This window comes from Symsagittifera roscoffensis, chromosome 2, assembly GCF_963678635.1.
Source record: "Symsagittifera roscoffensis chromosome 2, txSymRosc1.1, whole genome shotgun sequence".
NCBI lineage: Eukaryota > Metazoa > Xenacoelomorpha > Acoela > Convolutidae > Symsagittifera > Symsagittifera roscoffensis.
In genome coordinates this window covers 36348034-36373307 of record NC_087063.1, presented here as the reverse complement: position 1 = coordinate 36373307, position 25274 = coordinate 36348034, and the positions used below count along the sequence as shown (strand labels likewise).

General features: G+C 37.3%; 4 protein-coding genes across 5 annotated transcripts in view; 3 read left to right on the top strand and 1 right to left on the bottom strand.

Annotated features, from left to right (window-relative positions):
* LOC134839803 (AP-1 complex subunit mu-1-like) overlaps positions 1 to 25274 on the top strand; it is a 379140-nt gene that overhangs the window by 292942 nt on the left and 60924 nt on the right. The window lies entirely within an intron of this gene.
* Positions 2363 to 8520, bottom strand: LOC134839244 (uncharacterized). Its single transcript, XM_063854734.1, has 5 exons — positions 7688 to 8520; positions 5141 to 5595; positions 3961 to 4210; positions 3054 to 3231; positions 2363 to 2593 (listed from the first exon to the last, which is right to left on the bottom strand). The coding sequence occupies exons 1-5, from the start codon at positions 7849 to 7851 to the stop codon at positions 2555 to 2557; spliced, it is 1086 nt and encodes a 361-aa protein (XP_063710804.1). The 5' UTR covers positions 7852 to 8520; the 3' UTR covers positions 2363 to 2554.
* On the top strand, positions 9172 to 21932 carry LOC134839559 (probable cytosolic iron-sulfur protein assembly protein CIAO1 homolog). Its single transcript, XM_063855149.1, has 4 exons — positions 9172 to 9524; positions 20503 to 20669; positions 20758 to 21052; positions 21479 to 21932. Exons 1-4 carry the CDS (start codon positions 9293 to 9295, stop codon positions 21826 to 21828), a joined length of 1044 nt encoding a protein of 347 aa, XP_063711219.1. The 5' UTR covers positions 9172 to 9292; the 3' UTR covers positions 21829 to 21932.
* On the top strand, positions 22042 to 25183 carry LOC134839558 (uncharacterized). Its single transcript, XM_063855148.1, has 2 exons — positions 22042 to 23147; positions 24043 to 25183. Exons 1-2 carry the CDS (start codon positions 22049 to 22051, stop codon positions 25155 to 25157), a joined length of 2214 nt encoding a protein of 737 aa, XP_063711218.1. The 5' UTR covers positions 22042 to 22048; the 3' UTR covers positions 25158 to 25183.

Below are 25274 nucleotides of genomic sequence, written 5' to 3'. Positions count from 1 at the left end.
TCTCGTCGCGCAATCCAAATAGTCACTATAACTTTTATTTCCGTCATTTTTTTGCTCGATTAGTCAATGCTTGGTATTTTCTAAATGGTCGAAACAACAAAAGCATGCGAACCAGAATTGGACTGAGTAATTCAAACAATTATTTTTTAGAACTATTTAAATTGCCGATGATATCAATGAAGAAATCAACAAAAAATAAGTAAGCGACTCTAAGAAGATCCAATAGTTTCAATGTCGTTTTTGTGTCATCGCTAAAATTATTATTTATGTATCAATTGTTAACGAATTGGTGCTAGATAATTTCATAAATACAGATTTCAAACGTTCGAGGTTTCAAGAGAATATTTCAGAATTTTTCAATTGGCGGAAAGTTATCAGATGAAGTCTATGGCAATTTGTAAATCAACCAAACAAAGCAAAGTTGGTCTTTAGCAAACGACAGATATGAGTTCAATATTCGAAAAAAGAACTACTTTTTTTTCACTGAATAAACTCCGTTCCCAAGGGTCAAACCCACACCAGACAGATCTCGAGCTTTAAAGGTAACAAGCAGCAGCCTCTATGAGCGAAGTATGGCGGGATGGAAAAAAACTTGCTGCTTGCGATGAGAAAAACTGGACGTTTTTGACTCCTAACCATAAAAATTGTCATCTTAGCAAATACGAAATGCTTATGCCCCAAGCCTGAAATAAAAAAAATTATAAATTAGGTCGAGGTATACAATAATATGTCTGTTCCATATGGTTCCAGAGCTGATCCGATCAAACTTAACCCCAAATTTTGTGAAATTTTTTTAATCGAAAAATAATGGCTTGAGCCTAAACAGAAATTCGAGTTATTTTTGTGGTGGAAGGAAAACAAGTAAGCAGTATGATACATCTATAGGTCAATTTCAAAACGTGTGTCCAAAAACAATTTAAAATCAAAGGATGAACTTTTAATCTTGGGCTACCCCATCGACGAATCTTGTCGCAAAGTGCGGCACGATGAAAAATTTCGAGGTTACTGAGAACCTGAATGCACACTATGGGTTTTATCTCTTTGCAGATTGCTTCAGCATGCTAAAACTCCTTAGTTTTTTTTGTGTACAAAATTTTGTTTTGTGTAAACTGAATCGTCTGCTGAAAAAATAAAACGATGATGGATAACATGACCTATCGTGTCTGAAAAGTGCGGGGAGATTTTTAGGCATTCAAACTTGAATGCTCATTAACAGCAAAGTTTCGCCTTCATTCACATCCTTTCTGTTTTAGTGCTATGCACCTCCACAGGACAGATCAAGAGCGATCAGAAGTTTGGACTTTTTTCCAATGGGCTGTTGGTAAGCAGCTCCTGTGAAGTTTAACGGAAGTTTGCTCTGTCCCTTATTGGAATACGCACAGGCTCTGTTTGGTGGCCAAGCCGGAAGATCGAAAACTGACAAAATAAGAGATTTCATTAATACTGCTATTATTTTCAACCGCTCGCCTATGAAGTTCAGGGCGCCGCCAGCCTTGAAATTGTTTTAATCTAGGGTATGTAGAAATCATAAACAGAGAATCTCCCTCGCAAAACAGGTTGCGAATAATGCCTGTTTACAAGGCACTATTAAGGATAAAACTACTTTCGAAGGGAACGCAAAGAGCCAATGGAACGTAAACGCAGCCTAGTTCAAGTATCTGATAGGTCCATAGCAATATATCAGGTAAATATTTTTGAGCGGATTTGACCGGAATCCCAACCTAGTTGAGCAATCGATATGTCCTGTTCTGTTTTTTCTGGTTCTTCCCCATCGCAGTGCTCACAGATAAGATCTGGTGATATCCGGAGTCTGAATTTTGTGATCAATCTAGTTGATTGGATTCGCAACCATCTCGACTCCCTTTACGTTCCTTCAGGTTATAGTTTTCTTTAAACTTCTAAATTATGATGGGGTTGTTTTGACTGAGTGAAACGATGATTTGCCTTTTTAATTTACCTTTAGAATACAAAACGAAACATGAGTATAGGTAAAAAGTAGTTAACTTCGTCTTTGCTAGATCTGAATTGTTATATGGTGTAACTGTTTTTTAATGACATCGATACAAATGGTACGGAATTTAAAAACCGATTTGTGCTTCTCACAATTAAATGACCTTGTAAGATATATTATCTTTGCATAGGATTTAATTACCGAGGAAATCAAGGGTTTTTGACTTGGCGAAATGATGAAAGACTAGTGTAGTAATTACGGTCTCCGTGATAATTTCTGGCCTGCGGTTCGAAGAAAGTTTCATGGGGACGTAGGCAAGTTTTCGGGTTCACAAATCAAAACAATGTTCTTAAAAGGTCTTGAAGTTTTCGATGAGAACCGATTTTTATCGGAAAGTATACGGAAAGGAAAATTCAAAAATCAGTAAATTTATATTTTTTTCCGTCAAAACAAAAATATTCTACATCTGAAAATTTGAAATGAATGTCAATCACTACTAAATTGGTTATTTATGCAGAAATAGAAAAAAAGCATCAATCAAATCTGATTGTTCGGTTGGGTGCTTGGTATTGTTTCAATTGGCATTGTTTCCAGGTCTGTGTTTCAGCAGGTAGGAACTGCACAGTTGAACAGTAAGTGTCCCTGAAATTCAAAACGCTTTTCTGAGAAAATAAAACCTCTGTTTTTTGGAAAACGTTTTTTTAAATCAGCGTAAGTATTGAGGAGTAGCGTGAGAAAAAAAACAGCGCTAGAATTTTAAAAAAGGTAGTGTCTGGTGCATTGGGAGATTTAAAAGTAGAACTAGGCATTTTGTTATCTCTCCAATACATCAGAAAATCAGCTTAAGGAAAAAAAGTTTATCAGATGAATTATTAGAATATTTTTTGAATGCAGTTGTGCAGCGTGGCGTGGATTGGCTTAAACACGTTGGATTCCCTCTTAACGACTTTCTGGTGTTAATGAACAAAATGAACATTTAGTAAGATACAAAATGAACATTTAGTAAGATAGAACATGTTTGACTTTTTCTCTGGATTCTTAAACATTTTTTTTTAATCTACAAATGATTTAAGTTGAAAAGTGTTTTTTTTTTGTCGCGTACCTTGTAATCATTCGATCTTCGCACGGAGAGGTTTCCTTTACGAAAGCATCGTCCGAAATCCTTGATGCATTTGTCGTCCCCGCTCTTGGGACATTGGGCACATGACTTGTATGGGTCGAATGTTCCTTCACACGCGCGGCACACTGTCGTCGCACATGGATCGGCGCATTTCTCTTTTCTTTGAAACGATACAACATTGTTCTCTTTCGATTCATTTATGTTCAGGTTCGTTCATGTCAGGTTTTTTGTTTGGGGGGAGGGTGATTAAAAATATTTTGGGGGTAATTCTTACACTATATAAATGAGGGATCAATATGTTCTGAAGTCATTGCAGATTAAGCGTTCATTCTGTAGAGGAAACCCTAATTTTGGTTTATTTTCACCCATGTGATTGTTATCGGATACAAGCCCTTTATATCCCGTTAATAACTTTGCTAACAGAGCATAAATATTTAAAAAAGGCAATTTTGTTAATGTGCGCTTGTTGTATATAGGCGGTTGATTTACGTTATTTTGACGTTTCGGTAAGCGTTCTTTTATTTTGGTAAGCGGTCTTAAATAAGCACTTTTTTGAGTTTAAGGGTCTAACCTGGCATGTTTTCTCATTTTTTTCCAGACAATTTGAGAGAAAAATGAAAATTTTGTAATATAGCCTTTTCGACATAGTTTTTTGAAGTATTTTTTTCGACTAAGTGGGTTTTGTTTTTTCGGCTAGTTCGCCATGCTTCGTTTGCGTTGTATCGCAAGTGATGGGAAAAAAAAGCGGTTACAAATCGTTCGACTAGAATTATCACTGTACAAGTTAGCAAAGTTTTCAAAAAATTGTCAATTTTATTTTCCCCGTAAATATTAAGTTGGTGGAGGAGACCAGTGTTGTGTTCATCAATTTTGGTTTTGGTGCAGCTACCTGTGTGTTTGACGTTTAGCTGAGCACAGCGCTCGCGGGTTTTCCTCGCAAAATTTTTGCGTGCACTCCGGAGCACATTTTTCGTCGGGGGCACGCTTCGAGTGAGTGAACGCTTCTTGGTTAGGTCGTCCAATTCTGTCGTCTTCCAAGGGCAAACCATCCATCATCATCCCTGGGCTCTTATTTGATTCAGAACTACTCCCACTGACAGTCATGCTGTTTTTATCTTTCAGCATTTTCAGCTTTTCTTCTGAAATAAGTAACCTCTGTTAGTGCCTATCGTTTTACAGGGTATTGAAACGGGGTACCAGAACTTCGTCGCATAAACAACTTTGCATAAAGAAATTTCGCATGTGTAAGTCTGGAATAAATAAGCGCCAGTGGTCTAGTGGTGAAATGGGTGCTCGAATCTGGAGTCACCAGAAGCTCTGTCGTTAAGCTTTGTTTCCGTGCTTGAGTTTTTTAAATATATTTTACGAATGTGAAGAGCTCATCTTGTCCTTTTTTCGCTTGTTTGACGAGTGATTCGCCTTTTTGTTTTAAGCATTCCGAAGCACTGAAAAACGCATGCGGCTCAGAACATTTGGGAAATATCAGCATTTTAGGGTTGTAGCAGAGCTCCAAAAACGCAAATGGACTTGAAAAAAAACCCAAAATATTACACACTTTTTGAGTAGTTTCAGAAAATTCAATTTATAAAACTGCATATTTAGTGAGGTAGCTTACAGTTTTTCCAGTGTTCGTTAAAAATTCGCATTTCCTTTTCAAGTCGCTAAAATCTGATTTTCTCTGGCTCAAAGATTCTTTCCATCTAACATGGCGTTGGATAAACTCTTTTGAGTGCTCTCCTTGCATTGTGAGATGAAAATTGTCCTGCTATTGACAATACTGGGACGCAAATCTTTAATCCAGACAGCTTGATACTTAATTGCAAAAGGCTATGGTTGAGCCAATTTTACAGTCCCAATCGGTGCGATTTTCACTCCATTTACTCCAAACACAGCCCAGTGTGTATTTTCAATATTTTAGAAGTTATAGCCATTTTAGTATTGAAAAAAGCCACACAAGAGGGCAGCAAAACTATCAAAATATTGATGAATTTTTAAAATAAAATATCTCTTATTTAACCACCTTTCTTTTCTCAATTAAAGGACGGAATATTGGTTGAAAGTATGCTAACCTGTAGTTAGCTTCACAGGTGTATCTTTCTCTTGGAAAACATCAGGCGACTTGCGCTTCTCAACTTGGTTGATTGTAGTTGCCTTTCTCTTCATTGACCCGCTCTGCTGTGTTTGCTTCTGAGCTATCGGCAGTTTTCTGTCAGTTTCAATGTATTCTATCACCAAGTTGTTTTTGTAGTCATATGCCTTGCTGTCATCCTCATTTTTTGGCTCATTTTCACTGTTTCCTGTTACCTTTTTTTCGGATGGCTGCTCCCGCTCTCTTTCTGGGCTACCGTTGTGCGACTGTCTAAGTGAGACTAGCCGGCTACAAACACCGTAGACAGCGGCTTGGCTCGTCATGGCACACTCCAGGCCTTCTCCACAGTTGCCGAACTTGTTATAATCTCCCCCGCAGAATTCTCCCTCTCCTCTTCCGCACATTATACAGCAGTTGCATCTATCCAGAACTTGACTGAAAAGCAAACAGCAGCACTTCATATCAAACATGTAAATTCAACTTGAATATAGACACAGAAAACTCACTCGCAATTAAGAGGCAGATTTTTGAGATTATGTGGAAATTAAGACGAATGTTTCATTGCATAAATGGATCTTCTTAATGAAATAGGGATGCAATAAAATGAATCATATCAGCACATATAATATTAATCATAATAGAAAAAGTTTTAAAAAGTCAAAAAGACTTGCGCAACTAAAAAAAAATAACATGGCCTAATAGTTAGTAGTGCAAAACGCATCTTTTCGCAGCGTCAGCTTAGTTTATTGTTACGAACCTTTTTTTCTAATCTAACTAGCAAATAAAAGTGTTCATTAAAAGTGTTCACTTATTTGGAAATTTCACTGTAGCATTGGAAATCGCAAAGAATCTGTCCTCTGCTTTATTTTTAACTAGTGTTCGGCTATTATCTATTAAGCTTCCGTGGCTGAGTGGTTAGGGTGTGAGACTCCTAATCTCTAGGTCGCAGGTTCGAATCTCAGTTGTAACCGAATTTTCGCCAATTTGAGGCTTATTTCTTATTGCACTTTAGAGCTGCTTTTTTGTAGTGTTCTGGCTAATAATTGCGAAGCGAAGCTTCGCCTATGCGTGAATACTTAATTATTATTCATTTAATTTTCCAGGCTAATTTTGAGCGCATTTTCAAACTATGTTAAATGGTTGTTTCCTTTTTAATTTGCGCCAATTTTTAAGTGATTGGAGCACAATGGCTGTCGTTATTTTTTGTGCCTTTGGGCAAATAATTGATTGCTGAAACGTCTGCTAAAATCGTAGCTTTTTGTCAGAAATTTTTCAGCGTTTACTTTTTCTACAACTCGCTTTTTTCTACAAATTGAAGATGAGTTAACCAAAAAATTCACTGTGAACGCTAAGGTAGAGGGTTCTGTGAACTTAGAGAACCAGTTATACAGATAATTCATTCCAAGTTTGACCAAAAAATGATATGTGAAGATAAAGTTTGACTTCTAGTTGTATATAATTTTTGCCACATTACACGAGAGAGCTTGAGAGCGTAATATTATGGGCCCACTCTGCTTTTTTTCAACCAACTTTAGTACAAAATTTATCAAAGTATTAGTTTTTAAAGGTCGTTTTATACCATTTTGAACATATCGACACCCTGCTCTGAAATATAAAATGTCGCTTAACATCCGAAAGCTTTTTGCAAAGTTTTTGATGTTTTGGAAGTTTTTGCACGTATTTATAGTGCTCAACGCGTAAGAGCGGCTTTTTTTAGCGCAGCAAGTTAATCCAGTTTCTAAAGCTCATAAATAATCTTTCTACATTAAATTAAGCTCTCCATATTAATAATACTCAATAATTATGTGTCAACGCTGGTAGTGAAGACACTTAGAGTTCGTGTTGATTCACTAACGTGCGTCTTTTTTATGTGATTTTTTGTTTTGGTTCAGCTATCTTACCGTTGCGAATTAGTTTCATTTTTAACATGATTAATGTTATTGGGGTAATCTCATATGCTTTAAGAGTTTTCTATGTTTTTTTGCAATTTTTTTTGCAGTATTTCTTGAAGTTTTTGTATTCAAGTTTTCGAAATTATTTTTTTTTCGTTCATGTTGATTTTTGTTTTAGCAAACAATTGAAAAAGGTTTTTGATACATTTTGATGTTCTTGATGAACATGCAGTTTGTTTGTTTCCAAGAATTTCAGCGAAGTTTAATGGTGAGTTTAGGAATTTTGGGATCATGATTTTTGGACCGAAAATTTGTTGAATTTTTGGTTAGAATCGAGTTTTCCCCATCTTGAAGGAGCAATAAAAGGCTTTTCTATGATTTGGTAATACTTATCCGACTTTCTTTGTCTTGGCTTGCGAGTAGAAGCTAATAAATATCTTTCAGTCTTCAAGACACTGCCGTGATCAAGGCAAGTTAAAAACTTTTCCTGGAAGATATAAATTTTTTAATGTGTAATAAAATATACCTATTTTCTGGCTCGGCGCTCAAAAGAACTCAACTTCATCATGCCGATTTGAGTTCTTAGACTGTATCAGTTGTCTAAAAGTATGTAATGTGTTATTTTTTTTGCGTACCCGTTGGGGCAGTTTGAGGGCGGCGCCCCACACGTGTCAGGGTTGCATTTGACACAGTTGAGTGTCCGTCCCAGACTGGCACTGCTTCTCACTGGCTGGATGCGACTGGATAATGCCAGAGTGATCGCAAATATCACTAAATATCGGTTCAACTGGGTCACCATCTTTGCAGCTGATGCTCGATTAAATTGATGTCCAAACTAAGATTCTCAGTCAATTAGAAGCAATTCTAGTATTTTGAACTGTTAGTCTAGCTAATTCTAGTATGCTGGTTTAAGAAGAGAGCATAATTGAAATGAAAGGCGAGTAGTTATTATAAGGGAAAGAAAGATAAGATTTATTGCAGAGTTTGGTGTTAATTGAAGTTGGATTTGGCCAGTGAAATTGTGAGATCATAAACGTAGGGATCAATTTAAGCTGTCAAGTTATTCTCCCAGTTGTAAAAGCAGGAATAAATTGATCTAGGAGAACGTCTCTCCCAATATTTGCTCATTCTCTTTCATTGATGGTCTTGTTTTCCGTCGCTGCCTGTCTTTTCACAGTGGATATCTTGCCAAGTTTCCTTCTGTAATTCTCCTGTTTCTTGTTTGAAAGAAATGTACCTCTCCTCAATAAATCTATTGGGTCGAGCAGAATCTGAAATTTTCAAGTTTTTCCTGAGAATTAATATCCCCTGGCAAAGTAATCAATACTGTTTTCCTAGAATTATTTTCTGCGTTGTCAGATCAGTTAAGGGTTATTACTTTTACTTGTTCCCTATTTTGGAGACTTCAAACTGGGTCTGGTAAATTTAGCCAATTGAACGACCAACCACTGGCTTTGGACAGGCAGTGCAAAGCAGAATACTAAATAATTCTCCTTCGATCTCAGGTTGATTGCTCTCCTCGAAATATGGGGTGAATTTAGCAGCACAACTCAGTTGTTTTTGGTGTTTGGTTGGGTATGTATGCAGATTGGTGAGTCCCTTCGGTACTTCACTCTTTTTAGCTTTCACAATCTTGATGCCCATAATTCAATCTTTTAACCTGCAAATGATGGCCTCTTAGTCTAATGAATTTTGGTCAAAGCTGGGATTTCAATCATTTAGTTCGCTAATCTACATGAGCCTTTCTAATCAACCTGCCCTGTTATTGCCCCAATTTTCTCTGAAAAATATCCGAATTCTCAATCAAAATTTGTTAGATATAATACTACGCAGTTTTGAAAATCCTATCATATTTGAACGAAATCGCAAATGAAGTCGGCCATTAAGGTTTAACCGTAAAAAGAAAAGGTCTTTTGTGGGAATGAAGAACACTGTAGGAAGCCAGAGGTCGCAACTAACTGATTAATCCTAAAATAGACAGGTGTGGTTGGTTTTAAATTAGGACAACACTTGTTCATGTCTATCTCCCGTTGCTATTGGAAAAGACAGCATGCCTTCTTTAATAACAGTGCGAACAGCTTTATGTGATTCTCTAATTGGCTTGTGTCTTTTCAGATTATTCAATGACTTGGCACTGTTCGTTTCGCAATGATTATGTCGGAGTGGGTTGCGATTTATAGCCTCGGGATCAGCAGAAGTGCGGATCTGTTTGATTGAGCCAGCGGGCGGACTTATTTGGAATGAGTTTTATGAAAAGTGCGGCTAGTCTGGAAGGACACTTGGACAGGGTGTGGCATGTTGCGTGGGAGCCAAACCAGGGTAGATACTTCACATCATCCTCGGCAGATAAAACTATCCGACTGTGGAAGTACAACGCCGACTCTAACTCGTGCTCGGCTATCTGTGTGTTGCAGGATGCACACAATAGGACAGTGCGAAGCACAGCATGGGCACCAGGCTCAACTAAATTAGGTTAATATCACACACATCGTATGCTCAATTAATGTAAATCAGTTTCAGTTACCGTGGAAATCTTGCATTTAACGACCAAAATACAAAGATTTATCGTGCATTTTTGTTGTCATTGATACAAAAAATAAAATATAATAATTTCAAAATGAATTGAACCAAACGCGCTTCGCTTGTAGATTTTTAGAGACAGTCTCGAAACTTGCTTTGTTGAACTTTCTGAGCAATCGAGCGGAGCTATTTACTCATTTATTTGCGGATTTCGGAAATGATTGCAAGTTTTAGATTCACCAGTAATCCAATTGAACAATCAATAAAGCTATTTCTCGGCTATAAAAACGTGTGTACAGTTGTTTATCTTTGCTTTTATATAATTTTGAACGTTCCGTTGACTTTATTTAAGTACCTAAGAAATATTCTTTTTTAAGTGTAAATGAATAAAGTGTAGACACTTACTTATTTAGGTCGTGTTCAAGAAAAATTAAGAAAAATTGAAGAAAGTCTCAAGTTGATTTTTCGTGGGTTTGAGTAAAGATTTCTTTCAAAGGAAAGCAAAACTACGCTCTTCAATAACAAAACTTCAAAGTGTGCTAAAAACGTAAATGATTTTTTGTTTCGAAAGTGAATTTGATTTTTGCCTGTGATATAATATTTAGTTTGAAAAGAAAAAGGGTTTTTCTCTGTGTTGCTCGTTCAGGTGATGAAAAGAAAAAGGGTTTTTCTTTGTGTTGCTCGTTCAGGTGAGTTTTAAAAGGTGTTAGCTCAAAATTTTTCATGACAATAATTTTGTTTTCGGATCAACTGGCGTCCTAAAATATTGTTGGCTTAAATACCGCTTCAAAAGTCTGAAAATTTGATCACTCTCAAGTTTGATTTTTCGTGGGTTTGAGTTAAGATTTCTTTCATGTGCTATTCATTTTCATTTGCTGAAAGGAAAGCAAAACTACGCTCTCCAATAACAAACATAAAAGTGCGCCAACAACGTGAATGATTTTTTGTTTCGAAAGTGAATCTTGATTTTGAGATCTCTGTGGAACGAAAAATTACCTACTGATTCACTTTTCAAAAGCATTTAGTTTAGTTTGAATTTGGAAGAGCTTTCACTAGATGTTTTTTTTCACCGATATGCGAAAAAGATTTTTCAAAGAGTTCTTTTAAGAGATTTTTGCGACATGTGATCAGCAATTTTGCTTGTAAAGAGATTTTTATTGAGATATTAATCGAATTCGGCCTTACAACTGTGCGAGTCTGGCGCTTACAAAATGCTTCAAGAACTAATCATGAACTTCTCAATCATCGTATGAAGCAATTTAGTTTCGACAGAAATTAAAGTGTTCTTCTCTGTAACCAAAAGCTAGCTACTCAATTGAATATTGTGCTTTCAATCCGTCTAGAAAGTGAAAATTCCAACCGGCTTCCCTCGAGATCTAGAAAACGTACTTGGATTTTCTGCCATTTGAAAAACTTATTTGTTACTTTTTTTTGTAATCTATCAACTTAACATAATAATTGGATCATTTTGAATTGTTACTTTGTCGTTTACATTTAACTTCCACGTATTCTTCGGCACACTTAGCCAAACGGAAACGTCTAGGCCTAGGAGGACAAAGGTTCTGAGTTCGAATCTAGCCACGAATTGTTCCTTTTTGCAAACTTCAAAAAGTTTTCGTTGAAAAAGTTTTCCGTTTTTCTGCCAACTTTTTTCGGCATAGGTGCCACCGCGCGGACTTTTTTAAAAGTTATTTCATCAGTTTTATTTAAAACTGATTTTGATATTTTCCTGGAATTTGTGAATTTACCAATCCTGATCTTGGATAATTTACTTTTTGGCTTGAAAGGTATGCAAAAAATGGCTTAAAATTCGGCTTAAATGTTTTCGGCTGGTGTTATTTTTGCCTGTAATTTAATATATCGTTATATATATAAGGAGCAACACAAAAGAAATAGGGTTTTTCTTTGTGTTGCTCCTTCAGAGGAGTTTTAAAAGGTGTTAGCTCAAAATTTTTTATGACAATAATTTTGTTTTCGGATCAACTGGCTTCCACAAATATTGTTGGCTTAAATACCGCTTCCTTGTTCTCTCTGAGACATAATTTAATGCTGTCGATTGAAATATTCGAATGTTTTCTCAAATTCAACTGCGTTCGAGAGAAGCTTATAAAGTTTTTCTTGGTGTAATTTCTCCCCAATTGCACCCCAACTGGTAAAGGCCATGGGCAATGGTTTTGACTATCAAGTCATTAATTAGAACTAATCAAACGAATTATAAGTATTCCACCAGGAATTCGTCAACCATTCCGAGGTATCAGTGGAGGTCTTGACGCTAATTTCTACACTATTTCGCCTATTGTATTTACGCACTGAGACAGCGCCAATATGATTTGGCGGCTCGGGCATTAGCCTTGCTGTGACCCACGAATATCGGTGCTTCACATAGCGATAATTCATTGATTTTTATTAGTGCACCCATAACAGCAGACTGGACATCGTAGCACCTCTCACCTGTGCTAGTGCCTTGGTTTGATGCAAAGGATTCTTGACTCAGTTGGGGTGCCAAGATAGTCGCTTCTGATGCGCTGATCAGTTTCATAGGCGGGTGGCAGTTTTGCATGTGTTTAGTCCATCCACCGACAGAGATATATGTCTTATTAAAGTCCGGTAGGGAGCAATCAAATGCAGTTCTCCTGTCCCCCGTTGCTGGGCTGCTGGGGGATCTCTGCTCTTCTTTCATTTTCTTTTTCACGTAATTGAGGATTTTTTTTCTGGTGTGAGCCAGATATCAGTGAAAATCTCTGTAAGAGGCTTGAGAATTTTCTTCTTCAGCAACTTAAGAAGATCACTGGTTATCTGACACTCGCCAGGAGCTGTGCCCGCGTTGATTTCTCTCAAGGCTAGCAGTACTTCTGTTCCTTTAGGACGCCTAATATCCACAGTTGGAAGTAACCTTTCAAAAAACTCTTCTCCCTCCGGTCTTTTGATAAACAGATCCTTTGTTTTTGAAACTCCAATTACTCACTTCAACTTTGCTCATCCTCTCTAGGCGACGCAAAGGAACACTTAGAAAAATCTTTTTCAACACCGTATTGGCTTCGCTTGTCTTAAAGTCCTTAGAGGTTGCTCTCTCAATCTCGTTTTGGGCATACTTCCTCACTTTGTTGCACTTTAACTCTAGCTGTTTCCTTTTTTGCAACCAACTCGTCGGTGCAGTTGCTTAGAACCTGACTGTGAACACATCTTTTGTATTTAAAAACTAAAGGTTTTTCGGTAGTCAAGTACTCAGAGAGCGTACTTTCTTTTTCTTCAGGTTCGGGATCCTGTGACCTGACATGGAAATTGCACATTAACTCCATAAGACTGCTGTTGAAGCTCTGTATAGAATCAGTGTGGGACAGGTCACTGATTATTTGTCTCTAGCCTTGTGTTGCCCACTGAAGGAAGTTTCAAAACGTTTAAGCTCGAAGTTTTTCATGGCAATGATTTTCTTTCCGGATCAAGTGGTGTCCACAAATACTGCTGGCTTATTTACCGCTCCCTTGTTTTTTCTGAGCTAATTTAACGTTGTCGATTGAATTTCTTGAAAGTTTTCTCAAATTCAACTTTATTCGAGAAAAGCTTAATATTTTGGCGGCTCGGGCATTAGCCTTGCTTTTACCCACGAATATCGGTGCTTCGCTTAGCGATTGATCGTTCATTTTTAATAGAGCACCGATAAGAGCAGAAGGGACATCGTAGCACCTCATACCTGTGCTAGTGTCTTGGTGCGATGCGTAGGTTCGCTGATTCAAATGGAGTGCTGAGACTATCACTTCTGTTGCGTTGCTAAGTTTCATATGCGGTTGGCAATTTTGCATGTGGTTAGTCCATCCCTTGACAGAAACATATGTCTGATTACAGATTGTTCAGGGGCAATCAAAAACGCTTCTCTTGGACAACACCTGCCGGTGCTGGGCTGCTAGGAGATATCTGCGTTTTTTCAATTCGTTTCATTTAATTCCTTTATCATTTTCTCGTAATTGAGAAGCATAATTGAGGAATACTTTCTGGTCTGAGCCAGATATCAATTAAAAGAGGCTGGAGAATTTTTCGAGCAACTTGAGAAAAATCTCTGGTTATCGGACTCTCACCACGAGCCTTGCCCGCGGTAATTTCTCTCAAGGCTAGTAGTACTTCTGCCCTTTAGGAGGTCCACTATCCGCAGTTGGAAGTGATCTTTAACAAACTTTTCTCCCGTCGGTCTTCGTAAACAGATTCTCATACTGCATTTGAAACTTGCAATTACTGGATTCATTTTTTCTCCTCATCTCCAGCTTACGCAAAACGAACACTCCGAAATGTCTCTTTCATTACCGGATATGCGTGGCGCTTTTATCCGAGGACGTGCTTGTCTTGAACTCCTTCCAGGCTGCTCTCTATCTAATTTTGGGCTTACTTCCTCAATTGTTGCACTTTTTTTTAGTTCTTCCTTTTGCAAACAACTCGTCAACAGTGTTGTTTAGAGCTTGACGGTGTACACTTCTTCTTTCTATAAAAACGTTTTTTTTTCGGTAGTTAAGTACTCAAAGCATGTACCTTCTTTTTTTTTCAGGTCGTGGATCCGGTAACCTGGAATGGAATTTGCACACTAACTCCTTAAGAGTGCTGTTGCAGCTCTCTATAGAGTCAGTGTGTGACATATTACTGATTATCTGCTCTCGCCTTGTGTTGCTCCTTGGGAGTTTCAAAACGTATTATCTCAGTTTTTCATGACAATATTTTTTTTTCGTTTTTAGTTGGATCCATTGGCGTCTACACAAATATTTCTGGCTTAATTCCCGCTTCATTATGTTTTCTTAGAGCTTATTTAATGCTGGAGATTGAGGTTCTCGAATGTTTTCTCAAATTGAACATTATTCGAGCCAAACATGTGACATTATTGTTGATGTAGTTTTTCGATACAGGCAGCCCCGTTATGCCTGTGTCAAGTATCGATTGAATCGCGAGTGAGAGTGGCTTTTTTTCTCTGCTACAGCTTGTGTTTTGAACTTGTAATGAACGAAATGATTTATCGTTTATTTAGGTCTTGTGGTTTTCCACGGTTTGAGTTATGATTTCTTTCTAGCTTTTTTTAGGTTCTATTCATAATCATTTGCAAATAGAAGGCAAATTACACTGTCAAATGGCAAATAACTAAAAAAAACGTCATTGACTTCCAAAAATGGGCTTCAGTTTTTGAGTTCCCAGTCGAATTTTATCTATTGACCTAGTTTTCTCTAAATAGTTTAGTTGTCTAAAAATGTGTCCATCATAACAGACTAATGAAATTCAAATTATGTTCTTTTGATTCTTAGTTCCTTGACACTTTCGACGTATCTCTTGGCTATGTTAAAGTCCGACATTTTTTGTCCGGCTAGGCGCATTTTGTTCAATTTCATTACAATTTCAATTTCTATAGTTTTCATTTTCAATTACACGAAATTAAAGCAATAGTTTTAGCCGTTTAACTGAAAAGCTTTTATTGCTGATTTGTTGTTACACTTGCGATAAACAAAGGTGTTGCTACTGGTTTCTAGACTTTTTTCGTAAAAAACTTTGTTCACAGAATTCTAACGTAAAAACAGTACATGTGCTTTCATTTGGCTCATGATAATTTCCAAATTAAGCGGATAATTCTGCACAATTGGCGCAGTGTTAACACCCATGCTTGAGACGAAAAAGAAAAATACTTGGAGTTTTTTGAAGCTTTTTTATCAACCTTCCTATTTCCATCTGTAATTTTTTAACAGCCTTTTATAACAGTACGATTCTATAGTTTTTCTTTTTATTCATCTGCACGAAATCAAGTCATTCATAATTGGATCACAAGTGGTGCAAACTCGGCTTGGCTTCTCAATTTTAATTTTTGTAATATAGTCTGTTACTCTTTTGGCCGAGTGGACTATCTTAGTTTTTGCCTATAACGAGCAGATGGTGGGCTCATGGGCTCAGTCCATCGCTGCAATATCATTTGTTTGATCATTTTACCGGCTTTTCATTTTTACCATCTTTGTTGCTTGTTTGAGAATTTAAGTTTTGCCTATGTGTATAATATAGCACTCGACTCCACCTGAAGTTTTTTGTCTAATTTCGCGAGGAAAACACTTAGTTCTTCTCTACTCTCTGTGTTCGCTTGCTTGGAACAAAAATAATAAAATTCAAATTAGTTGTTCAAAAACCAACTGTAGTATTTTGTGCAGCCTCGAATCCTTTGTACTTTTGTTACTATGTTTGCTATCGCTTGAAGAGGGCACTATCAAGTTCTTAATTTGAGTTGCACGTAGTTAACAAAAATAAATATCAGTTTTCAGCTGTTGATTAAAGGTATCATCTGCGAAATTGTGTTATGGTCAGCAGGTCAACATAAAAGTTTTAATATACCAATATTGATTATGCCAACTGCCCCTTCACACAATTAAAGAGATAAGAACAGTATTTACATTTTGAGGAGCAGGGTGAAAGGAATTGAGATGAGATAGTTTAGGGTGGGTCATAATTATACCTAATTAATTACCCCTGCTGGGAAAGGGAACTGAGAGCTGTTTGAGGTGACCGAAGCAAAGTCTATACTAGTCCAATGTTGAAGCGGTACTTGTCATAAAATGTTCGTTTATCTTGTCGACAGACTTACATTGGTCGACTTTCATTTGAAAGTTTGTTGGGTTATGCGTTTTATGCTTTAATGGTGCTTTTTAGTTATTTTTACCATCGCTCGCGAAAGACCTTGCACCAGATTGTGAACATAAGAGTGACGTTTATAAAAATAAGACTTCTCTTAAGTCTTTTAAAGTATCATTTTTGCTCACTTGTTAAAATAGTCATTTGGTCCTAATATTCAAAGAATTTTTGTCTAGTCTGGTTGTTATATTAACTTGGATCTGTTAGAAATTAGAATTAACACGTTGCCTTGAATTCGCGAGAAATCTAGATTTATTCATTTATTACACCCTTCATTTCAACAGGTTTGACGTCTGAGATCATATCTGTAATGCTGATACAGTCAGTTCCGTCCTTAACTTTGAAATGGGTGAAATCTAATGTTTTGCTGATCCAAATTGAACGAAAACTGTCAGCTTCAATTTTTTTGCTTCTTGATTTATTTCGAGTAGTGTACTAAGGGGCAACAAAATTTAACTTTTTTCCGTTGTATCACGTGATGCAATTTTTGTTTACTCAAGCAATGTGTTATTAGGGCAGTCAGTCCACTATTTTCAAACCAAAAACGGTGTTCTGTGTTCACTCTTTGTGAACAGAGATTTTCCCGGTTTTCAGAGACGAAGGTAGCGATTGTAGAATAAACTCAAGTTAATTATTCTGCAATTTTTTTTATATCAATTTAGCTATTAATACCTCTCACTGGCCTTTAACTGAAAAAAGGGAAAAAATGGGTTAGTTTAGGGGGATGCATCCGAGGTTAGGTTGCCTTAGTATTTAGCAGCTTTTGTATTTCGAGGTTACATTTTTTACCGGCGTGTTTTTGCATTTCTAGATTTTTCGGAGTCCCTTTTTGTCAGTTTTTATTGCTTGTACTTGCGATTATTGCTTGTAAGGGCAGATTCTCCTTCGTGTAATTTTTGTACATCAACCAATTGCACAAGCAAAGCTCCTGTTTTGTTTCCTCCATTTTTCCAATGTATCTGACACTTTTACTGGCACAATTTGTGTCCAAATTGCATGCTGTCTGGTTAAGAGTAATGAATGTTCTGAAGACTCTTATATCGGTCTTGCTGATTTTTTTTAGGAAAAGTCTTAAAAATCTCTAATAACAACAGATGTGTTCTCAATCATATTGATGCATTTATGAATGCACTTAGGTATATATGCATTTTTTGAGTTTAATTGAAAATCATCTGAAGAAAGTGACGTCAATCTCCAAATACGAACGTGGAATGGCGCAAAAACCGTGAATGATTTTAGATTTTTGATTACTAGTTTCGAAAGTGCAATTTAATTTTTAGATTTCCACCGGAAAAACTTTTAGTTATTGATCCAGTTTTCTCTAGTGGGGTTCATGTTATCAAAAAGGGCCAATCAAATAGTGTTCTAGAATTTCAAAGAGCTTGAAGGGCATCTAATGTTTTTTTTTGAAATTCGGTTTTTTCAAGAAAGTCTATGTTTTTTTATGTACATTGCGTTGATTACTCTTTTACGCTTGCGATAATTCAATCCTCGATTGGCTATGTTTTATTAGCAGAGCATGTGTGAAAGAATGAGAATGAGAGAAAAGAGAAGGTTTTGTGATTTTTGTGGCATTATGTTTTTCTTGCATGTGGGCTGGTTGTGAGCTCGAACCCAAAGCTTGCTAATTTTTCTTTGTGCTTTTCAATTGCAACTTTGCCTGTGATAACTCACTTGGAAATTTGTCTTGCTGTATCATTTCTTAAAACTCTCTGATAATTCAAGGTAGAAAATTGGTAATTTTTGTCCAAAAGCATGAAATTGTTATTCGTGAGGATTGTAAAAAGTTTTTATTTAAAATGAAAAAGTTCGACATAAGCCCATAAATAAGTTTTCTCACAACGCAAGATATCGGCAGTGCTTTATTTTGGAACCTCGGCCAGCTTCAGGTCCTTTCGGAAGCACAGGCTTTTAGAGCATAAGGTCTAGGTTTCGAAAGTGTTCAGTTTGATCAATAACCAGCTATTAAGTACAGCCAATGCTAAGGATATTAACAGTCTATTTTTTAAATAGCATTTTAGCTTCAAGGTATCATGGAGCTGTAGCGTAGAGGTAGAGAAGGAGATCCGCCGCAACAAATAAGAAGGTTCGAACCTGGACAGGGTCGAAAGTTTTAAATGAAGTTTTCGTATACTTGTTAAAATGCGTCTGCTCTATAAATTGAGGCATGTTAATTGGTAAATTTCTTCTTTTTTTTTCAAATTGACTGGTCCTGCTTATGCGTCATAATTGGCTTGCTTGACTTAGCAATTATTTAGACTCACAATTGGCGTGCGTCACTTATGAAATTTTGTAGACTCAAAGTTTTACTCATTCAGTTTTCCCAGTAGCGTTATTGGTCATATTTTTGATTGTGTGTGCGAAGTGCAACTTCGCCCCTGTTTAAAAGACCTGCTCCGTTTTGCAGCTTCTTTGTTTTGCCGACAGCTTTCTTCCTCGACGCTTTGACAAATATGAAAGCAAAGCCATCTTGAGTTAGTTTTTGCTAAATCTTAAAACGTCAACAGGAGATATATCCGTTTTTATACGGTGCATTCATTGCTTCCTGATTCATCTGTATTACACTTTTCGCCCTTGCGATATCAAGGGTATTGCAATCTGGTACTAGCCTTTTTTTCCCGTAAACAACTTTGTCCACAGGATTCATTGAACTCCTGGTGGTTCATAATGAATTCAAACTTTTTAGTGTCTCATGCACACTTAGCCTGGTATTAACGAATGCGCCTATGACGGCAAAGGTCCTGGGTTTATGTTCCGGTTCAAAAAAAATTGGCCTAATTTTTGTCTGCTCTTAGTTGCCTTATATAACAATCTTTTATTTTAGCTACAAACTGCAGTTGTTTTAGCAATTCAAAAAACTGGCCAAATAGAAATTTGCTTTTCAAATTGGTTGTAATTTTACCAGCTCTACCAGCTCGATTTATTAAATTTTCACTTTTTTTTGTCTTTTTTATCGGCTTAATAAATTACGGCCTAGTTAATATCGACTTAAGGGCCTGTTATTGCGTCGTTACGTCCGAAAAAAAAAGTTTTTGTGCGCGTGTGTGTGTTCTGATGGGAAAAGGGACTTACATTGTTTTAAGTAAAGAATTGTTTTGAATTTCTTTTCGGCATGAAGGATTTCTGCTCAGGTTTTTTCGGCTTTGTTACCGCTTAGTAGTTGTAAATCCAATTCCAATCAATCATTCGGAGCATCTGGCATAGATTTAAAATAACTGCTTGAGACGGCCAAGATTTGCGGTTCGAATCCTGCTGGCCCTTTTTGTGCCTTTTCGAGAGAGTTTTTGTGTTTCGAGAGAGTTTTTGTGTTTCGAGAGAGTTTTTGTGTTTCGAGAGAGTTTTTGTGCCTTAAGTTTTTTTATCGGCTTAGTTCCCGTAGCTCAATGGCTTAGCTTTATTGCAAGTTGCTGTAATCCCAATGCTTGAGACGACAAAGCTGGGAGTTCGGTTCCAATTGAGACCAGTTTTTCTTGCAAATAGAAAGTTTTGTCTAATTGTGATTGTTGTCTCTTTGCTTATTTTTGCCTGCTTAGTTCCCCAGAAAGGTTTTTTTGAAAACTTGGGTTCTGTAAAGCATTCCCAAAGCTCTGTAGAGTTTCTTATGGTGCAGGCAGTTTTGCTCCGTATATTTAGGACTTTTTTTGCAATTTGATAAAATGATTTTTTGAATTTTTTTGTTTGATCCATATTTGTATCGTATTGCAAGTGGTGCGAAGCTCAGCTTCGCCTCTGTGTGAAACGTTAAGTATGTATAAAACAGGAGTTGTTAAGCGTGTTTGTTCTAGTGAAAATGTGTTTGCCTATGAAGTGGCAGATTACGAGTTTGATTCAGTGAGAGAGTTTTTTTTTAGTTTCAAGGTTTTGTTTACAACGCTTCATCTTTTTTTTGTAGTTAATTTTATTAGAGCTCCGTTTTTGTTGTTCAGCAAAGTGCATTCTCGCTTCTGGTTGAAGTAATTGGATAGGCAAAAAAATTTCTCGAAAAAGCTATTTTTGGCAAGTCTCGTCGATTACAATCGTCCTAATACATAAGACCAGCTTGTTGCCTTAAAGAAGTGCAATTTGATACAAAATTTTGATGCAAAATTTTGCAGGCAATAGAAGAGCATAGACTTCGAAAATCAAGTTTTTGAAAAATGAGTGAATTTAATAATTTAATTGTAAAAGATGCGATGCATGCAACGAGTGATACGAAAGTATATCTTTGTGCCTTCTAATATTTTTCGATATTAGTTAGGTTTGGTATTGCTATGTTCATTTTTTATATTGATTAGATATATTTTTTTTATAGCGTCGGCCTCATTTGACGGTACAGTTTGTGTGTGGAGTCGAGATGAGACGAGTGACAACCTGGAGGTGGTGGCTACGATCGAGGGCCACGAGAACGAGGTGAAGTCTGTGTCATGGAACTGCTCCGGGAACCTCCTCGCTACTTGTGGCAGAGACAAGACTGTCTGGGTGAGACAACTGACCCTATGTTTAAGAAAGATAGTCTTCTTCTATCCCGTTCTTAACCAGCTGAAAGTTTAACCTAACTCTTGTTCAGATTTGGGAGGCAGACGAGGATAATGACTTCGAGTGCATCTCCATCCTGTCGAACCACAACCAGGACGTCAAGAAGGTGTTGTTCCATCCGGAAAGAAACGTTCTCTTCTCCTGTGGCTACGACAGTACCATCCGTATGTACGAAGAAGATCCAGAGATGGACGACTGGAACTGTGTGCAGACTCTGGAGAATCACGGCAGCACTGTATGGTCCCTGGATACCAACAGGGATGCATCAGCCCTCGCCTCTGTCTCCGACGATCTGACGCTAAAAATATGGAAAGCATTTTACCAAGGTAGTTACTAAATTTAGATAAAAGAATTAGTCTTCCTTTCTTAAGGTCTTAGAAAGGCAGATTTTTTTTCGGTTTCTTGGTTTTCAAGCTCGATTTTTTTTCTTCAAAAATTGCCATCTGATTTTTTAACGGAGTCCCAACCAGTCACTCGTGACCACTTGAGCATGTTTGTGAAGAAATCATTGCAGCTCAACATATTTTAAGCTTACAGTTTTTTTGCTTAAGCTAGTGAAATGCTGCGATGCCTCTGTGTCGGAATTGTCGAATTTAACGGCTGATTTGGGGTCTTGAAATTCAACTGGATTTTTTTCATTTTTCCAAACTCTTCTGTTGCAGGTAGAAGCTGTTGATATTTTTGTAGCTATCTACTGCGAGGTAAAGAAAAGTTTTAACCAGTCTACGCTGATTTAAAAATGGTTTGAACAGGTAGTGACCAAGGAGTTGAACCTTCATCATCCAGTGTACCACGCTACAAGTGCGACTTAACGCTTTCCGGTGATCACAGCAGGCCCATCTACGATGTTGCGTGGAATAGATTGTCAAACTGCATTGCCACAGCAGCAGGCGACGACTCAATATGTCTATACAAGCCAGAAAATCTCTCCTCAAATCCCACCGCATATTCACTTCTCACCAAGTGTGAACATGCGCACAGTCGAGATGTGAATTCCTTAGCGTGGAACCCTGTTTATGATAACGTGCTATTAAGTGCTTCCGACGATGAAACTGTGAAATTATGGAATGTTTCCTATGACCAGTTTGGAACTTTAATTTGAGTTTTCTTGCTAAAGGCAAAAACAATGATCTTTAGTGATGTATTTATATCATTCCAGAGCTGTAAGAAGCCTGCTCTTCGGCACTTTTGTTTTCCTGCTGTCTTACCCACTTCATCTGAATTATTCGTTTAACTTCCTGTAACTCACTGTGAAAATTTATGTTTTGTTTAAGTGTAGGTCTGATTTCCAGTTTAAATGCTCCTCTAAGATTGGTCAAATTATGTCTGAAAAGTACACAACTTCTGTGTCTTCACGCAAGCGAAGAGAAGAGTTGGACTTTCTGGTCAAAAAATTTAAGAAACCGAAAGCAGTCAAGCCGAAGAAAGCTAAGAAAGAAAACAATGACGAAACCCATGATCATTTCAACTCGTCGGAAGTTGAATCGTCGGAACAACATTCTTTATCGGGTTTTCAAATTGATAGAAAAGGCTCGAAAGAAATTCTCAACAAAGAAGATGGGATGTGTTTTGCAAATCAATCATTCGAACAGCAGCGAAATGAATTTCAACACAATCGAGAGAGCAGGGGAGGGAGTTTTGGCCAGTTTGGATATAGGAGTGGAAAGCACACTAAATTCTCGGAGAGTTCTGAATCGGAACTAATAGGAAGAGCTGTCAACGCTGAGCAGGATCACGGTCCACCAATAAAAACCGAAAATAATCGAAATCAGAGCAGAGATAATAATCGCGATTACACTAGTGCCTCTTACAGAGGCAGAGGGCGAGGTGGTGGAAGGGGTCACTGTGCAAGTTCTAGATATTTCGATACAGACGGCGTGTATCAAGCAAATGATTCGTCTCAACACTCCAAAAGCAATGCAGTTTCTTCGCCAGGCATAGATGAAGGAACTATGCGATACTTACTGCGTCTGAAAGATCTAATTAAACGAGCAGAATGGGAGAGAAAGGAGGAACTAGCGGGCGATATGCTTGTTGCCGTCGAGGGATCCGAATATGCAGTAGTAAGCAAAGAGAACACATGTAGCTCTATTTCATCGGTTGTTCAGTTTTGGACAGGCGAACAGATCATGGCTTTCGTTTCTCCGTTCAATTCAAAAACGAAGCTGAAGCATCTTTTGTCAAATCGGGCGGGATCCGAGTTTCTAGAGAAGTGTTGCCGGAGTCTACTGGAAAGACTTCAGAAGAGTGGTAAAAGACTAGTCCAAGTGGACGGGCTATTGGTGTTTGTTGAGAAGCTGTTTGAAGCTATGAGTGACAGCTTCGGTGAAGTAATGACGAACATCTACTCGAATTACTTGGCCAGGGCTGCTCTCTGTCTGCTGATGGAAAGTGACAGCTACTCGCGAACGAATTCACAAGGTAAGAAGAAAATGATTAGTCATTCGGCTCCCGGTAATTCACTCCGAACTTTCCACAGAAGTTGGGCCATAGGTCTTACTATCTTTTCACTTGCGAGAGCAAGTGACTTGTTGTTCCGACTTTCGATACGAAAGTAACGGAATATTTGTGCTCGGGGTGGGTTTTTTTTTCTTCAGACAAATTTCTTTTTAACTAGCCATTTTTGACGGAATTTTTTATATCATTCGAAAGGTATTGTTGTCCTGAGCTTAAATTTGAAAAGATATTTTACCTGTGATCATTTTTCGTAAAGTTACGGGGGTTTAAAGATTGCCATTTTGGCCAATTTGGGACAATTAACGCGCGATATATTTCGCGCTATTAACGTGTAAGCGGAGAGTTAATCCGTCTTAGAAATCGTTCCAAATTGGTTGAAAGAAGCTTATTTGCCATAATTGATTTGTTACAAGGAGCGAAATTTATCCTTTTGTACTTAATATGGAGTGTGGGGGATGATTTTCATTAAAAAAAGTCAAATTTCAGAAAAAAAAAATTTCATTTTGTTTTATTTTATTTAATTTCTTAAATGTTATTACTGCTCCTTAAACATTAAAAGGCGGTCGGAACATTCAGGGCTTCGCCCTGGTACGAGCAGTCTTGTATTATTTTAAGACCTACTATCTGATATTAACCAAAATAATGAGGGAAATTGAAGGCAATTTTAGGTGCTTTCAAAGTTGCAAAATTGTCTTAAAATCATAAATTAATAGAAATGCATCTTTTCATAGATTTAAGTAAAAGCAGAAAATTTGAAACAGACGAATGATGTTGTTTCCAATTTTGTTTGAGAGTTGGGTGCTGGGCGTTTGCTGGGTCTCTGCTCTTTGCATTAATAATATAGTTTGTTTGATTTCAGAAGGAAAAGCGCAAATTATCTCCGAAGCACAACATGATGTTCCTGACAATCAAAAGAGCATTCTTTCCAATTTCACCCACAATTTCGCCGTCATTGATCTAGCTTCGAACATCGAGAACAAAATTTTCTCCCTCACTTTGCAGAATTATTTGCGGGCTCTAGACAAATGTAAACTTTCCTCGGAGTTACAGAAATTGATGGAAAAACTATTGAACAGTTCAGACGATTTCAATAGTAAAGTGGTTATGCTCAGCAAAGATTTGCAGTTCAGTAGAGTTATTGAGGTCTTATTGGAATTGGAAAATTTTGCTGGCACAAGTAAGATAGTGTCGGCTATCACTGAAAGCTGCTCGGAGTTGTGTCGCGACAGGGTTGGAAATTTCATCTTGCAAAAACTGCTAAGCTTGTCCACCATTTCGAGCAATAAATTGGAAGAAATTGTGTCAAATTTGAAAACCGAAATCCCATATATTTTGGAAAGTGGGAACTTTGGTCTATTGAACAGTCTTTGTAACTCGGTCAAGAAAGTGGAAAGTCAACGAGAACTATTCGAATCAATCATGGAAGCATTTGAATGCTCAGACAGAAGTATATCATTTATGCTGTTGAGTTATTTAGTGACTGAACCAGTTTACAAGGCAGCGATCGAGTCTGAGAATGGAAGAGGACTTGCTTTTTCATACCATGCGTCGACTCTCATACAATCCATGTTGCGTTGGAAATCGACAATTGTTTTACAGAGCCTAATGCAAAGTCTAACTAAATCTGATGTTGAGTTTTTGAGTAAATTAGCTAGCGATCGTTTTATGAGTTTCATTTTTGGTGCTATCTTTAAATCTCAATCGAGTGATAAAAGCAAGGACAAATTGATGAAGAAAATGTTGAAAATAGTTCCGAGTTTGATTACAGATAAAATTGCCTCCCGTGTTATTGAAGATGTGTTTCGTGCTTGTTCTCTTGAATTAAAGCACAAATTGGCCCAGACCATTGCTAATATTGATGTTAATGAGCTAGATTCGAATCATTTCAGCTTCATTGTGAAAAATAAACTGAATATTTCTTTATTATGTCGTGATGTCAGCATATGGAAATCGAATTTTGCATCTAAACAGTAATAAAAAACTGTACGTTGCCTTGTTTTCGAGTCTTTTTCACCAGTAGAACCTTACCTTTGATAAAATTGTGATGTGTGGGAGGGATGTGGCGTGTTTTGTTGTGCTAACTGAATTTTT